Source organism: Fistularia commersonii, chromosome 30 (genome assembly GCF_037954325.1).
Source record: "Fistularia commersonii isolate RoL2024-O1a breed Wild chromosome 30, RoL_Fcom_v1.0, whole genome shotgun sequence".
In the NCBI taxonomy this organism is placed as follows: Eukaryota; Metazoa; Chordata; class Actinopteri; order Syngnathiformes; family Fistulariidae; genus Fistularia; species Fistularia commersonii.
The window spans coordinates 2977870-2993967 of NC_141313.1; the positions used below are offsets into that span (position 1 = coordinate 2977870).

General features: G+C 49.4%; 2 protein-coding genes across 6 annotated transcripts; both read left to right on the plus strand.

Annotated features, from left to right (window-relative positions):
• The first annotated feature begins 1413 nt into the window (after positions 1-1413).
• Positions 1414-4198, plus strand: s100u (S100 calcium binding protein U). The gene is made up of 3 exons (XM_086178435.1): positions 1414-1493; positions 2891-3021; positions 3228-4198. Exons 2-3 carry the CDS (start codon positions 2902-2904, stop codon positions 3774-3776), a joined length of 669 nt encoding a protein of 222 aa, XP_086034561.1. The 5' UTR covers positions 1414-1493; positions 2891-2901; the 3' UTR covers positions 3777-4198.
• Positions 4199-6226: 2028 nt separating this feature from the next.
• On the plus strand, positions 6227-8732 carry s100s (S100 calcium binding protein S). Of its 5 annotated transcripts, none has more exons than XM_086178431.1 (4): positions 6230-6394; positions 7861-7910; positions 8230-8383; positions 8537-8732. In XM_086178431.1, the coding sequence occupies exons 3-4, from the start codon at positions 8231-8233 to the stop codon at positions 8723-8725; spliced, it is 342 nt and encodes a 113-aa protein (XP_086034557.1). In that variant the 5' UTR covers positions 6230-6394; positions 7861-7910; position 8230; the 3' UTR covers positions 8726-8732. The 5 variants fall into 5 exon arrangements, with proteins under 5 accessions (XP_086034559.1, XP_086034557.1, XP_086034555.1 ...); XM_086178429.1 differs by having other exon boundaries at positions 6266-6394; positions 7861-7906; XM_086178430.1 differs by lacking the exon at positions 6230-6394 and adding an exon at positions 7225-7267 and having other exon boundaries at positions 7861-7906.
• The last annotated feature ends 7366 nt before the right edge of the window (positions 8733-16098 follow it).

Consider the following 16098-nt stretch of genomic DNA (forward strand, 5'->3'; position numbering starts at 1 on the left):
CTCCTTCCCTCCTCTCCTCCTCTCCCCTTCATTCCTCCATTCCTTTCCTTCCCTCACCTCCTTCCTCATCATCTTCCCTCCTTTCCTCATATATTCCTCCTAACCTCCTTTTCTCCTCTCCTTCCCTCCTATATCCCCCTCTTTTCCTCCCCTCCTTTCCTCACATCCTTCCCCACTTCCCTCCTATACTCCCTTCTTCCATTCGTCTCCTTCCCTCCTCTCTCCTTCCGTCCTATATTCCCTTCCCCTTCTTTCCTCTCCTTCCTTCCTATATCCCCATCGTTTCCTTCCCTCTGTTCCTCAAATCCTTCCCTCACCTCCTTCCCCACTTCCCCCCTTATACTCCCTTCTTCCCTCCTCTCTTACTCCCCCCTTCATTCCTCTAAAAACCCCACGCAGGGCGAAGCCAAAGAAAATCTCCGCCATAAACCCTAAATACGTGTTATGACACCTTCTTCTCCTTCCTTCCTTCCTTCCTTCCTTCCGTCTTTGAGAGTGCAAAGACCAGACATCCCCCTCCCTTTTTTTTTATATTTAATTTATTTTATTTCCTGAGTTAGCAACTTGCACCTTTCCTCTCACTCACTGTTCGTAAGTATGCAGTACCACATTCCACCACAGGGTGGCGTGAAACCAACTGTGATTAGCTTGCCGGTCACAGCATTAGCATTAGCATTAGTGTCGGCGGCAAAGAGGTTGGACGCCGGTAATGTGGCTAATGTCTGTGTTACAGGTAAAGAGTTGTAACGACACGTAAATAGGTAGAAACGAGCGAAAGAGTACCGGTGAAGTCAGTGAATGGCCGTTTAACTTGTAGGGTTGAGGTCGACAGTAGCTTGGGTAGTGCTAATAGCATGCGATCGCTAGCCACTAAGCTAACTGTAGCTTCGTGGCGGGACTACTGTGTGTTGGAGCCGAGTGTCGGTTTGGAATATGTGTAAATGTACGTGTGCGAAGGGGTAATGGGAGAAATTGCTATACTGGTTTTGTAAATAAGGAAAACTGTGATTAGTTTGCCGAGACGCGGTCACAGCATTAGTTCAGTGCTGTGTCGGCGGCAAAGAGGTTGGACGCCGGTAATGTGGCTAATGTCTGTCAAAGCCGAAAATATAACCGGCAACACCGACACACTGACTCATCATCAATCACGCATGCAACACTTCCTTCCTTCCTTCCTTCCTTCCTTCCTTCCTTCCTTCCTTCCTTCCTTCCTTCCCTCCTTCCCTCCTTCCCTCCCTCCGCTGCGCTACGCTCTTCCAGGTACACGCCCTTTTGACTTGTCAGGGGTGGGAGTGGGCGGGAGTTTTAAGGAAGAAAAGAGAGAGAGACAGAGAGAGAGAGAGGGAAACAAATCACGGAAGAGGCGTCTTGGTCTTTCGAGTTTGTCAACTTCTAAGCGGACGGTCGGGAGAGAGAGAGAGAGGGAGAGAGAGTGGGCTTTCGTCCGTGCACATTCTTCCACGCGTCCCTCGAAACCACGCAGACGCGGACCGGTGAGTTCAGCGCGTCTTTCTCTCCTCCTTCCACTTCTTTTCTTCTCCTCCACAGGTTTCCACTCCAGTTCTGCCACGTTTCGACGTCCCCCCTCCTCCTCCACCTCCTCCCTCCCTCTCTCCTTCTCTCTAACTCTTTCTTTCTCTTCCCGCCGGTGAAACATATAAAAACCGAACTTCCTCTTTTTGTGTAATAACTGTGTAATAACCCGGTAATAAAGTAGTTATTACTCAGGGGCCGTGGGTGGGGGGGTGGGGGTTCGGGATAGGCTCGTAGTTTTCTCGGGGTGTCGATCCGGTTCCGGGGGGGGAAGTTCCGGTTTGGGTTCGGGAACCAAGAAACGGAGGATGTGGCGCGTCAGGTCGCGCGTAAAGGCGCAGCCCGGTTGCGACGGGGTTTTATGGGTGGGGTGTGTGCGGGAGGGGGTGTCCTCACGCACACACACACACACACACACACACACACACACACACACATGCACTTTACGTCCGAACTTGTTCCTCCGTTAATATTTGATGGTACGCGCGCAACGGATCACGTTCGGCACCGGGAAACGAGAAACCTCCGGTTGTAGTCCTGCGTGGTTAATTATTTCTGAGGCTTTTTTTTTGCGTGGATGTGGGTGGGAGAGTGGGGTGGGGAGTGTGTGTGTGTGTTGGGGGTGTTGAGACAAATAACCCGGATTAGTTTGCTCCCCCACCCGCGCGACTCCCCTCCCCCGGACACGGTGACGTGTGCCGCCGTGTGACGCCAGCCGTGGAACGAGGGCACGCGGCGTCCGTGAATAATTCAGGCTCATGCATGTGCACCAGACACGTCAAGCCGGCGTGCAGGGAGGGGGAAGGGGGGGGGGGGGGGCGGGGGCGGTCACCCATCGGATGTAGGTATGTGTATCTTAACCTCACTTCCGGCGTGCACCGTCCTGCTGTCACTCCCGGGGTCACGGGGTCAAACACGGCGTGACATAGTGGACGTGAACGGGCGTCACGTCACGGGCACAGCGGGTGTCCGGTGGCGGCGGGGTGGGGGGGGTCGGAGGCACCGCGCTCCGGTAATTTACACACCTGGTTCCGTCGGCCTCGGGGCGCCGCCATGTTTGTTCGCTTCACGGCCGGCGGAGGCCCTCGACGGCGACGGGCTTTTCGACGTCCGAATGAAAACGAAGCGACAGACGGGTAGCGGGCCGTGCCGGCGGAAACCCGAGCCGGCGCTCTCCGGACCGGATCAGGTGACCTATCAAAGATCAGAACTTCCATTGTACGTCTCAATCACTGTCTCACGTCACCGCCCCCCCCCCCCCAAACACCTGAACCCGCGTCCTTCGCCGGGCTGACACCAGGAGATCCTCTCTTTTATTTTCCACTGAATGTGATCCTCGTCTTTTTCTCTCCGGCAGAGAGCGGAGTCATGGAGGCCGCCATCCAGACCGTGGTGAAGGTCTTTCTGAAGTCCAGCAAAGGCAAGGAGGGTCTGGGGAAGAAGGAGTTCCAGAGCCTGGTCAAGTCCCAGCTCAGCAACATCCTGACGGTCAGCGGCCGCTCCTCCGGTTTTCTCTCTCGTAGTAGGAAAACGGATCCGATACGGTAGAATGACATCGGCGGCGTTATGATGTAAACGGAGCCGCCGTCGGAGGGTCCTTTTGCTCGTCACGTACGGCGATTTCACCGGCGAGAGTCGGCCTCGGGTTACGCCGCCGCCGCCGCCCTGCTAATTGTCTCCGTGTGGCTCCTCAGGGCACGGAGAGCAACGAGGAGGTCAACAACATGGGCCAGGGGCTGGACTCCAACCAGGACGGCAAGGTGGGCTTCGAGGAGTACATGAAGCTGGTGGGCTACCTGGCCGTCACGCTCAGCGAGCAGCGCGGCTCCAAGAAGGACGAGCCGGCCCAGAACGCCGCCTCCGGACAGGTGGCGCAGAGCGCTAAAGAGGAGGAGGTACCGGAGGCGGCGGTCACGGCGGCGGCGGCGGAGATCAAGCCGGAGGCGGAGGAGGACAAGGCGGAGGCGGCGCCGGAGGTCAAGGTGGAGGCCAACGCGTCCGGGATGGTGGAAGTGAAGCTGGAAGCGAAGGCTGAGGAGGAGACGCAGCCCGAGGCGCCCAAAGCGGAGGAGGTGGCGGCGGCGGCGGCGGCGGCGGCGGCGGTCGCAGAAGCGGCTGTGCCTGTCGTTGAAGTAGAAGAGGAAGCGGCGAAGGTGGAGGAAACAGAAAAAGCGGAGGGGACCGCAGAGGCTCCAGATGTGGAGGAAGACGGCGAGAAGAAGACAGAGGAGGAAGGCTCTTAGGGGACAATCCGTCGCTACGCTAACACCACCCCGCCGCCACCACTTCTACACGCAAAAATATCAGGAAAATCAAAAAAAAAAAAAAACACGACAGGTCCACGGTAGAAACCTTCATGTACAACCACTTCCTCCGCAAACAGCGAGCGTCCCACGCCGTCTCACGCCCCCCCCCCGCGTCACATGCATGCAGCCCTGCAAGATAACACTGAACCCCACCCATCTTCTTCCTGTGTTTTTCCTCACCACATCACATCCTTGTCTTTTTAGACAAATGTTGATCAATAACTGCATGAAAATCCACATTAAAACAAATTACGCTTATTTTTTTTTTATCCTCTCTCTCTCTCTCCCTTCCTACCACTCACAATGCTTTGGTGCAGATTTTTGGCACGACAATAAACGAAATTGTTTTGCTGCGGGAATTTTTTTTTTTTGCGTTACTTCACTTCCGGCCGGAGACCCGCCGCGGAGATCAGGTGCGAAACCTGGGTTAAATAATTAAGGGTCGAGGAGGGAATCCACACCGGGCGACCCTTTGCGGTCGAAGGGGGGAGGAAGGGAGGGGAGTTGGCGCGATCGAATGCTAGGAAAGGAAATCGTCCCGTTTGCAAATGTTCTTTTCGTGTGATTTACGGCAGAAATCCTCCTTCGGGCCGTCGCTCGTCGTCCGCGCCTTCGTAGCGTCCGATGACCCCATCTCACCTGCAATCGGATCCCCCGGCGCCCGCCGTTCGGAGACTATACGGGATTAGCCGTTTGATGGCTTCCGCAGCCGGGGACGCTAACAATTGCATGAAAGTAATCCCCCCCCCACCTCCCGTGTCCCTTCCCATCCCATCGGACGGGGCGTCGGTCTTTTTTATTTTTTTCTAAACAACGAATACTGAGCCTTTGATAGGAACCTGTGGTGCGAGCTTTTAATACAAAAAGACACTGCATGCTAACAAACACTAGCTGTTCTTGTATTACCCTTTACTATAGCCTTTATTTAAAGCTCACCGCGGCCTTTCGCTAACATTGTATAATGAACTAACCAACCCTCGCTCGGACCACTATGGAGATCACTTGAAGACGTGGTCCCGTGTCACGTTATATACGCAATTTGTTAATTACAATTTAATGACGTGTAAATTGTCTCGCCATCAATAATGCAGCCATGTGAAAATGGCTCGCGTTGCAAATCCTCCCCCCGTTTCAGGCCAGCTGCGCCGCGCCGAAAGACACTTTTTTTTTTCTTCTTTTTTTTCCGGGGCTCTTTCCTCAGCGTCGCACCTGGCGCTCCGAGGTGCTCTGCGGCGTAACGGCCCGGGCAAACAAAACCCCGAGTCATGTGATCGCCCGGCCTCGCCGCAGCACTCCCATTGTAAATACGCTCATTTACACAGTCTGCTCGCCCTTTTTGTACTCGCCGAACCGCGTCCCCCCCCCCCCCCAGGACCGGTGGCTAGCGTCCAAAACGGGCCGTCTGCAGATCAAATATATCAGTTGTATTAAAAACCTGTATACTTTTTATATAGCCGAATAATTCTCGTCAAGGTACTTTTTCTAACTAGCGGTAGCATATTCACCATCTACCACTCACTACATAGGCCTAAGAAAATATACGTATATTTTCATTAATTCCTGTCTCGATTTAGACCCGCCGCGCGCTCTCGTATCGCTTCAATCCGCGTCTCGCTAATCGTTTTAAAACCTTTGTGTTATGGAAAAACAAAAGGGAGGCAAAAAAAAAAAAAAAAAAAAAAAAATGACAACGAGACGAAACCGGATCCGCGATCGTTCGTTTTCCGGGCGTGTTGCACGACCCACGGATTCCTGGATTTACAGCTGACATACCTCAGCGGCTCTGGAGATCTCTTAGCCCATCGGGAGTAGCAGGTGGACACAGAGAGCTCGGTTTCTCCTTCCAAGAGCCGGGATCGTCCCGAGGCGCCGACCCCGCCCGTGTCTGACCCCGCGTAGATGTTGGAAGATTTGCAGCAGGGAGTGTTTGCAGCCGGGGTTTTTTTAATTTTTTTTTTATTTTTTATCGCCAAACAATACATCTCATTCATTCTCGCAGATTAAGATAACGGACCCTCCCGGTCGATACGATACGTGGACGCGGCCGGCGCGCGGATGGGCCTTCCAAGGCCGGCCGGGTCAAACTGTTTGCGATTGTTATGCGAAATTCCCTGGATATTGTGCTGTTTTTTTGTTGTTTTTTTAATACTGTGCATTAATCCATGGTGTCCTGCAAAAGGGCTTGAAAGTGTGTGTGCGTGTGTGTGTGTGTGTGTGTGTGTGTGTGTTCAGTTGCTTTTCAGTCCACCCTCGCAAACTCAAGTTCATATCTCAGCCTCCCTCCCCCATGCAACAGCTGTACAATTGTGTTTAATCCATGTAATGTGTAATCGTTGATACTGAATAAAAACTGTGACAACTTCCTCCTGAGTGTGTTTGCGTGAGTGTATGTGTGAGTGTGTGTGTGTGTCTGATTGGTGTATTTACCCAGGTGAGGCAAGATGACGTGAATCGGGCGTGTCCGAGTCGAGGCGGCGGCTCCAGACGAGATCGGCGCCCCTGTGACCGAACCTGAACTGGTTGAATAACCCGAAAAGAACGAAAAATATAAAAAGGTGAATGAAATAGATTATGGATTTTATTTTATTTTGTTTTGTTTTATTTTAATTTAATTGAATTCAATTTTTTTTAAATTCATTTTATTTTATTTTGTTTCATTTTATTTACTTTTTTATTAAAAAAAATTTTAAATGTCTTTTGATTTTATTTTGTTTCATTTTTTTAAATTTCATTATATTTTATTTTTAGATTTTTTTTGCTTGGGAAATTGCTGAGTTTTTGGGTTTGAACCTTCCTCCAAAGTCCATTTCTTGTCCCATCACCGAACCGCGGCAGACACGCAATACGTTCATGCAAAACCAGTCCGGTGATAATAACAATAATAATAACAATAAGAGAGGGAAATGTAATCTGTGGGGCGGCGGGATGAAAAAAACGAATCATGGCGAACAGGGGAGTTCAGTAGCACAAAGGAAAACGGCGGCACAATAAGCGTGTCACCAGCCGGTGACAGGGAAAGGTCACCCCAGAGGCCAGCGCACCGTGACGAAGCGACGTACCAACACACAACGGACCGGCATGTGTGTGTGTGTGTGAGGCTGAAAATGAAAGGTTTTTGCACACAACCGTGCACCGAAACACTGGACGGAGCTTTGTGTGTGTGTTGAGATGTGACGGACGGAGGAGGAGGAGGAGGAGGAGGAGGAGGGAGGAAGCACCTGCAAACAGAGATGGGATGGGGGGGATGGACAGAGGAGAAGATGAGCAGGTGAAGGAGTTTTTTAAGGGGGTGGGGGGGGAAGGGGGCGGAAGGGGGAGGACAGGCCATATTTAAACCCGCTGCGAACCCTCTCCTCGTCCACCTCTGGCTCGGCTCTCCCCCCCCGCCATCTCTCCGCAGACAAAGGAGGCCCTCCTTCATCGCTCAGGTAGGTCAGAACACCTCCGTCCTGTCGAAACTGTTTTCAATTTGTGATAAAACCTGTTTTTTGTTTTGTTTTTTTTTTAATCACCGAATAAGTCAATTTTCCGCAGTGACCGCGGCGACCGGGAGGATCGATCGATTGGTGGATATGTATTGCGTTACCGACGGGATCGGGTCTCGGGAGCGTCTTACTGTTCAGCGACGCTCGGCCGCGACCCCTCGACCCGTCTCGGTTCGGTGGTTAACGGTGAAAGAAAAAAAAAAAAAAAAAAAAAAAAAGAAAAAAGGAAAGACGGCGTGAATGCCAGCGAGGTGTGTATTCACACGGTAAAAGGTGGCGTCGCGGGAGCGGACCCGCCGGGGGCGGAGCTTCGCCTCACCGGCCACCTCGGGTTACGCGTCCACTTAGCTTCTCAATGCCGTCACCGGACCAGGTTTGTGTTTCACTTCTGGTTTCCATCCTGAGTGATTAGACGCTCGATCACGAGCAGAAGGGGAGCCCTTTTTTTTTTTTTTTTTTTTTTTCCGAGGTGACGGGGAAATGTGTGTTTCTTCTGGTCCGTTGACGGTGACCTTTCTCTGTCTGTGTGCTCGCAGTCGCCCCTCGCCAGCCCTCCAGGAGCTCCCAGATGCCAGACACAATGTGTGTAAGACTGTTTGAATGCTTCCCCCCAAAAAAAAGCCGCTTCCATCTTTCCTCCCCCAAAACCCTCCTCTGACATGATTCAAGCAGTAAGGTCACACACACACACACACACACACACACAAGAACATATCTCCAAACAACACCTCCGCTTAGCTTCCATCTGCCTGTCCGAACATCTCCCCTCTTTCGGTGGCTTCGCCCCCCTTTTTTTTCGTCTGCCATGCTAACGCGCATGCAGCCGGACGGCGGGGCGGCGGAGCGAGCGCTCGGCGGCGGCCTCTGACCCCCTTCTTTTTTTTTGTTTTTGTTTGTTTACTCAGCATGTCCAAGGAGCCGAGCTCCAACCTGGAGAGCGCCATGCAGATGCTCATCAAGACCTTCCACAAGTATTCTGGGAAGGAGGGGGATAAGTACACGCTGAGCCGCGGCGAGCTGAAGGAGATGCTGCTGGAGGAGCTGGGAAGTTACCTGGGGGTGAGTGACGGCCGCGCAAACACACTTTAGGCCACGGCAACTATGCGCAAACGCTTTGACACACAAGCGAAGGTATGCGCTCGTACACTCCGCCTCGCAAGCGCAGACAGGCCCGTTCGCGGGCGATAACATTTTTAACCCCGCCGCCGATAGAACTCCCGAGATAACGAGGCGGTGGAGAAGGTGATGAACGACCTGGACGCCAACAACGACGGCGAGGTGGATTTCACCGAGTTCATCATCCTGATGGGCGCCCTGACGGTGGCGTGCAACGACTTCTTCCTGGAGTTCAAGGCGGACGACAAGCCCAAAGACGACGGCTCGGCGCAGAAGAAAGATTGAGGCGGCGGCGGCGGCGGCGGCGGGGAGCGGGGGGAGGGGTTAGACAAGATGAGGAGAGACTGCTTTTTTTTTTTTTTTTTTTTTTTTTTTGGGTCTTACACAAGGTTTAAACACTACAACATATGCGGCTGCAGGGCCGAGGGGGCGGGGTTTCGCCGGACAACGTCGGGTTTGCAACCGTTTTTCCCGGGGTCGCATTTTTCCGGCGCCGAAAGAAAAGGAAGCTCCTCGAACGTGAATAATTCGTGAACATATATCCAGTTACTGTTTATGGTATTATTGTATGTATCTGTGCTCCCCTTCCTTTTCTCGCGCCTATTTTATAATCCCTTTTGGTAAAGGCCCGCGCATTCCAGGAGAAAAAAATAAAATAAACGTGGCGTATAACCGTCTGGTGTCGTCTGTTTGCTTCGCCCTCTCAAAGTTCCCCCCGCCAGTATTTTCGGGGACGTGTCAAGCGCGAATCGCTGCTCATCGGGGTGAATGGCGCAGGGGGAAACAACAATGTCAGCAAACATACAGGGTGTGTGTGTGTGTGTGTGTGTTGGGGATTCCCACAGAGTAAACTGCTCCAGCTCACATCCTGCCAACAATATCCTGCAAGTCTTGTTCCACTAGGCGAGATATAAGCTGACCCAGATGTTTGACTTGGATCAGCATGGAAAACATCTTCGAGAAAAAAAAAAAAAAAAAAAAAAAAAAGGCGGTGGCGGCGAGGGGGGGGGGTGGAGAGAGAAAGAGAAGGACGGGGGAGAAAAAAAAAAAAAAAAAAAGGGTGCGAGGAGCTGAGAATTGGATTTTCAGAGCGCAGGAGTGAAGAATGCAGCTTGGAAGGCAGCGCTATAATCACAGAGGAATGTTGGAGCTGCAATGACTCAAGGCCCGATCAGCGTCCCTCCGCAGGGAGAGGGCGGGAGAGGCCGGTCGTCACCTTTAAAATATGACGGGCGGGGAAATGCCGGACCGCCTTCCTCCTTGCGGATCGGATCGTCCGCCGAACGCTGACACCTACGTTCGATCGTCCCGCGGGGCGTGGCCTGGCTCGCCGTGTTTGCAAAAGGCCTGCCTCTGATTGGCCGGTTTGAAATATTCCGGCGATGCCCGCAGATAGGTAAACAGTTTCAAAACGGCGCCTCTTGTCCGTTAACCGCCCCTCCCCCATCCCCGCTAAAGCCCAGAGGGAAAGGCGACATCAAAAAAACAAAAAAAAAAAAAAAAAAGCAGATGCATCAGGCCGGCGGTGAGAAAAGAGGAAGACAGAGATGCTGGGAAACGGATGCAGAAATACCGCAAAACTACCTACGCTGAAGCCCTGCAAAGCAGGGTATCACAAAGAGGAACCTTTTTTTCAATAACACACACCGGCCATGCCTTCACCCCACAACAAACGCGCTGACATGCAGAGAAAACAAACATTTTTTTCAACAAGCTCAGTGCATTGCCATAAACGGCAGGTAAATTGAATTTATTATTTATCATTTATTTATTATTTATTTATATTTTAATTATTTTTAATTTTTCATTTATAATTGCTTACTTTTAATTTCTAATTTTGAATTTTTGAATTTTTGAATTTTTTTGAATTTTTGAATTTTTGAATTTTTGAATTTTTGAATTTTTGAATTTTTGAATTTTTGAATTTTTTTAAATTATTTTTTGCAATGTGCTGCTGATGGTTGTCACGCAATTTCTTCCAGGTGGCGTGACGCTTCCGGCATCTAAACAAAGAGCCGAGCGGCACCGGGTCCCCGGAGAGGACGGCGGCGAGGACTTCGGTTACCCGCCGGGCACGTCAAGCGAAAACTCAGACGGCGGGCGGCGGCGGCCAGGTGGCCGTCACATCAGACTGAGGACGGAAGACGCGAAAGAGGTGAATGATTCATTGAGCGGCGGTGGGTCCGTGTCATAGATCACATATCTTCATATCATATATATCACATGGCGGATGATTAATTCCTCTGCAGGTGAAGATCTGGCTCTGTCTAATGGGTGGAATTTGAGAAGGCCCGCTTCTCTCAGGTTCATGAAATCCATCTCGACGGAAGGCCGCGGGGAGACCTTCGGGCCGCGGCGTCCCTGTCAGGAGGCGTCGGGACGCATATTTATTACCGGAGCTCGGCCGACTTCATTCAGCCACGTCACATGACAGGTTAGCGGGACGGGTTAGCGGATCGGGGGCGAGGAGCGCGGCGAGCGCGGCAACCCGAGCCGCCACGGCGCTCTCCTTCGCGAACTTAAGCGGCAAACGGGTGCAAGCGGCGACGGTGACCTCCGCCGGAGGGGCGGCCGAGACGCGGCGGGCAGACGGCGGCGCTCGGATGACCCAGACATCCCGAGGAAAGTAAAGGAGAGGGGCGGACGATACGTAAGAAAAGGAGAGAGGGACGGTGTCGATTGCTGACATTAAGTGTCCTTGACGATGCCGTAATGATACGACTCGTACGCTTTGTCCCTTTGCGTCTTCGCAGGCGCGCTCGCCGTTTAAACCTAATCTCTCCCGCCGTCCCGCGCAAATCGTCCAAACCGGAACGCGTCAGCCGCTCGCGTTTAAAGATTTATTAAGTTTACCGAAGGAGTGGAAAAAAAAAAAACCAAAAACTACAAATGTCCTCATTCCGTCATCTCAGGCCGGGTTTCTCGGGGATGACAGGATGTTTTGCCGCTTTGATCATTTCCTCCCGGAGCAGACGGCCCTCCAACACACACACACACACACACACATTTTTCACATTTCGCCATTTGTGTCGTTGATTTACGGGAATCGGGGTGGATAAAGGAGGTTTTGTTTTTTTTTTTTTGTTTTTTTTTTTGCAGATCTGCTGCAAAACTCCAGTTCTTCATCGATATTAGAGCGAGAAATGTATCGCGGGCGATTGTAGGACCTCACGCGTCAACTCGCACTTTTGCACGTTTGATTTCTTATTTTTCTGCTTTGTTTCGTAGCGGCTCCGGGGGGGAACGCCTTCGCTCCTCGGGCAGAAGTACAGCAGGGATGACGTTCTCCCACCTGAATTCGTCGAAATGACACGTCCGCTCGTCTAATAGATTGCAGCTTCTCCAAAAGTGTCTGGCCGGAATTAAGGATTTTGAAACACGCAGCGCTCGGTTCGTGTCGTGGAAATAAAAACAAACGGCCGGACTATTGTTGAGCCATCAGCCCCTGCGGCGCATTGCATGGCGGTGAATCACCGAGTGTCGGCGGTCCAGATAACGCAACGCAAACAAGCGCTTTCTTCGCAGTCAGACGGACGCAGTCCCCGAGGGGGAGGCCCAGACCGGCACGCATGAGGAGCGTGAAATGGAAATCCGCAGCGGGAATAAAGATAAACTAACTTTTTTTTCTTTTCATTTCTTATCTCCGCCAGAGGAGACGTTCGGCCATCTGCACAGATTTCTTTTTTTTTTTTTTTTTCTTTTTACCGGCTATAAAACTTAGAGAGGACAGAAGGGAGCAGTGTGTCGAGACCTGGTGGTGCAGTGCAGCGGCTCCACCGCTAGAGGGGGAGTGGTGGGTTTGACACACACACACACACACACACACACACACACACATATATATATAGTTTTTGTTTTACTGATGTGATGGATTTTTGTGCCGTCCTCCTTCTTGGGAAAGGCTCTTATGTTGCAGTTTGTTAATTTACTTGGACTGCTTTTGTTACTTTTTGGGGGACTTTTTCCATTTAGCTCCCTCAGGTTTATGTCTGCAATTCTGTGGACTTTGGTCTGCTCCATCTGGACTTCTGCTAGCTTTAGCCTGGCTACCACCTACTGCAGCTTGGGCCTCTGCTAGCTTTAGCCTGGCTACCACCTACTGCAGCTTGGACCTCTGCTAGCTTTAGCCTGGCTACCACCTACCCCAGCTTGGACCTCTGCTAGCTTCAGCCTGGCTACCATCTACTGCAGCTTGGACCTCTACTAGCTTCAGCCTGGCTACCACCTACTGCAGCTTGGACCTCTGCTAACTTTAGCCTGGCTACCACCTACTGCAGCTTGGACCTCTGCTAACTTTAGCCTGGCTACCACCTACTGCAGGTTGGGCCTCTGCTAGCTTCCAACCAGGCCTTCCACCCTCTTCAGACTGAACCTCTGCTAGCTTCAGCCTTGCCTTCCACCTGCTACAGCCTGGACTTCAGTGGTTTGCCTCTCTTCTGCAGGTGACTCTATTTCCCTAACCTCTAGTCCTTTATTTCAGACACGGATGGCTGATGAAGCAGTTAAACAATAACCTGATTTTCTGGTTTGTCAGTGGACCAGTTTTCTACCACTGTGGTGGTGTATCTGACCAATTGCCCACCAACCTTTGACTCTCAAATACCATAACAACCCCCTGGTCCTTAGAAAGCACCGAATCATCTGTGATATTATTGACATTCTCCTTTGGGAGAGTTGTTCGTGATGTATTTTAGTTTTAAAAAAATGGACTGCCCATACTCAAATCACACTTATTGACATTGTGGAGCCAAATCATACTGTTATTGGTTCATCTCACAATATCAACAGGGGGGCTTTACTGGACTTTTGCTCCCTATGTCAGGCAACATGCAACCCAGTCTAGGGTTAGCTTTAAAAAATGGGTGATGAATCCAGAGCTGGGTCGAGTTTCGGATTCATTTGTTAAAATATTAGGAGTGTGCTCCCAGAATTGGATGTTGTTGAAATCTGGATTTTGCCAACCATTGCAGATATCCTCATTTATCAGCTAAAGAAAGCAATCTCTGACAAGGACATTGCTATGGATGGGTATAATGGGCTCCGATATGGTGACAATATGTCTACAAACAAATTTCATGTTACCCTGTTATCTTCACCATCCATCACCAAACAATGTCGAGTTCTTGCCCAGAGGCTTGAATCCTCCCGTGGCCAATCTTTCATAATTATAGGTTGTTGTGGACCTCCGAAGGCCTTGCCTCTCTTGCATCTTGTGTGACTGGCTGACCGCCTCGTCCGATAATCTAAAAAGTCATCTCTGACTCGCTGAATTTAACTCAATTGGTCAATCGGGGTGTGAATCTAACATGGTCGCTCATTACAAGACTACAACGAGATTATTTCTGCAGTTTTTTTTCCCACCGTGTAATGTATTTGCAGAGCCTCCGCTCTTTCACTCCATCGCTTTTCCTTCTCCGCTCGCTTGTGATACATCAGGACGTCCTTCGCCGTTCACATTCAACCAAAAAATACCCCTCCGGTGATTGGTTGTCTACCACAAGGGTGCCCAGTTCGTCGATCGAGATCCAACAGTCAATCGCAAAGGTATTGTGGGTCGACAAAAAACAGTCTATCATCCATCCTCACTATTAAAATTGGTCACTTTATTGTCATACAGGGCGGCCAGTTTGACCTATAACCTTTTCTGACACGCGGGTTTACTGTGTATACAACGGCGCTAAGTGCTGCAAAACCAGCAAAAAGCTAGCGAGTTACCTCGTTATCCTCCAATTTAATTATTTCAAACTTAAGAAAGGATATTAAAATGAGACAAAAACGTACCACTTCCATAGGGAGTGGGAGGAGGTCATTGTCGAATTGCGTTTGCCTCATCTGCTAGTCTACCATCGCTGTACCCAAGAAGGGAAATGTGGAGCAGCATTTATAGAAAGACATTTTATAAGTACCATATTTTTCGCACTATAAGGCCAAACCCTTAAATGTCCTCAAAAATCGTCCATGCACCGGTGCACCTTATGTACGAATCCTTGTTGTGCTTACCGACCTCTGTCAAAAAACATCTGTCAAAATGTTTTAGCGCGACTCCGCTTGATTGATTGTCGGACCGTTCCCACCTGACACAGGGACGTTGTATTAAAGTTAAATCAAAGTTATAAAGTTCGACTAAACTGTTTTGTTTCGCTTTATATCGCATATTTTTTATCCTGCGCCTTGTAACACGTATGAATATACACCCGTTCATTGATAGTGCGCCTTATAATGCGCACTATCGCCTTATAGTCTGCAAAATTGGGTAAAAAAGTGTGTGTAAAAGCTCATCTCCTGGTTGTTGATTGTGTTACGTCCCCATACAGACTGGAAGATTTGTAATGATATCAAATTAAGACTAGGAAAAGACGCCGCGATTCCAGGAGGACGACTACGATTTGCTTCCGACTGATTTGTAGTTTGCGACCGTGAAAATGTTTTGGTTTGAGCCCAGCGTTACTTGACCTTATCTTAACAAACACGACCCACAAGTTGACGGACACAGGTGTGTTTGCGAGCGATAAGAAACTCTAAGGTTCCCACGTCAAATCCCAACAGTGGTCTTTTGTATGTTGATTTTTTTTTTTTGTATCATTTCCCCATTTAAAATAACAGAAAACAAATTAAATGGTTCCAATCCCCCGCAAAAAAAGTCACAAAATAAGGATATTAATGTAGAAAAACCCTGAAAAAGAAGGATATAAATAATGTACGGGGCATCAAACAAATAATAAGAATAAGAACAACTTTATTTATTCCGAAGGAAATTGTTGTGCCAGAGTTTCAAGTAAAACATAACAATAATAAATAAGTAGAAAATTGGATAAACAGTATAAACAGTAAAAAAAAAGAGAATTATTGTAAACTTATAGTGTTTTAATTTGAATCCAATGAACATAGACACTGAGCCAAAAACGTACACTAACAATGAACATTAAAATGGACTTACAATGATTACTACATTAAAATGAACTTACTTAATTTGAATTTTACTTTAGAATTTTAGTAACTTAGCTCGTTTTTCTTTTTTTTTTTTTATGCATTTTGCTCTGAATCGCTGTCGCCATCAGTACCAATTCAGCGACAATTTACAGCGAATTTTGATTTTCTTGCTCTCGTATCCGTATCATGAAGTTTGTTTTTTTTTTATTTCAAAGACATAATTTGCCGGAATCGTGTTTCCTATCTTCAAAAAAAAAAGTCTTTCTAAAGCGATTCGTATATTTCGCTGTACCTTTGCATCTCAGCTTTCATGCGTGCCTTTGCGTAGAGTGGAGCTGCTGTATTTGACCATGCATAGTTGGGATACTTTTATGAACAATCGCAACATGTAATCAATAAACTTTCTTCTTTTTGAACATTTCGGGGCGAAATAATCCCTGGTTTTCCTCTGAAATCGGAAACCTCCTCGTAGAGAGACATTGCTCGGGCCAGGCATCGGAAAATTGGCCGGGTTTTGAGAAAGAAATGCACTTCCTTTATCAAGACTGCTGAGTCTGACTTGTACTTGAATGAATCTGTAAAAAAAAAATATAAACCACCCTAAGAAGTTTTGGCAAGTCATAAAGTCATTATTCAAATCATCTGACTCGCTGTAATGACTCCGTGTGGTTCGCTGTCGGATAACTTTAACTCACTCTTGACTTCACGGTTATGAATGAACGTCTCTT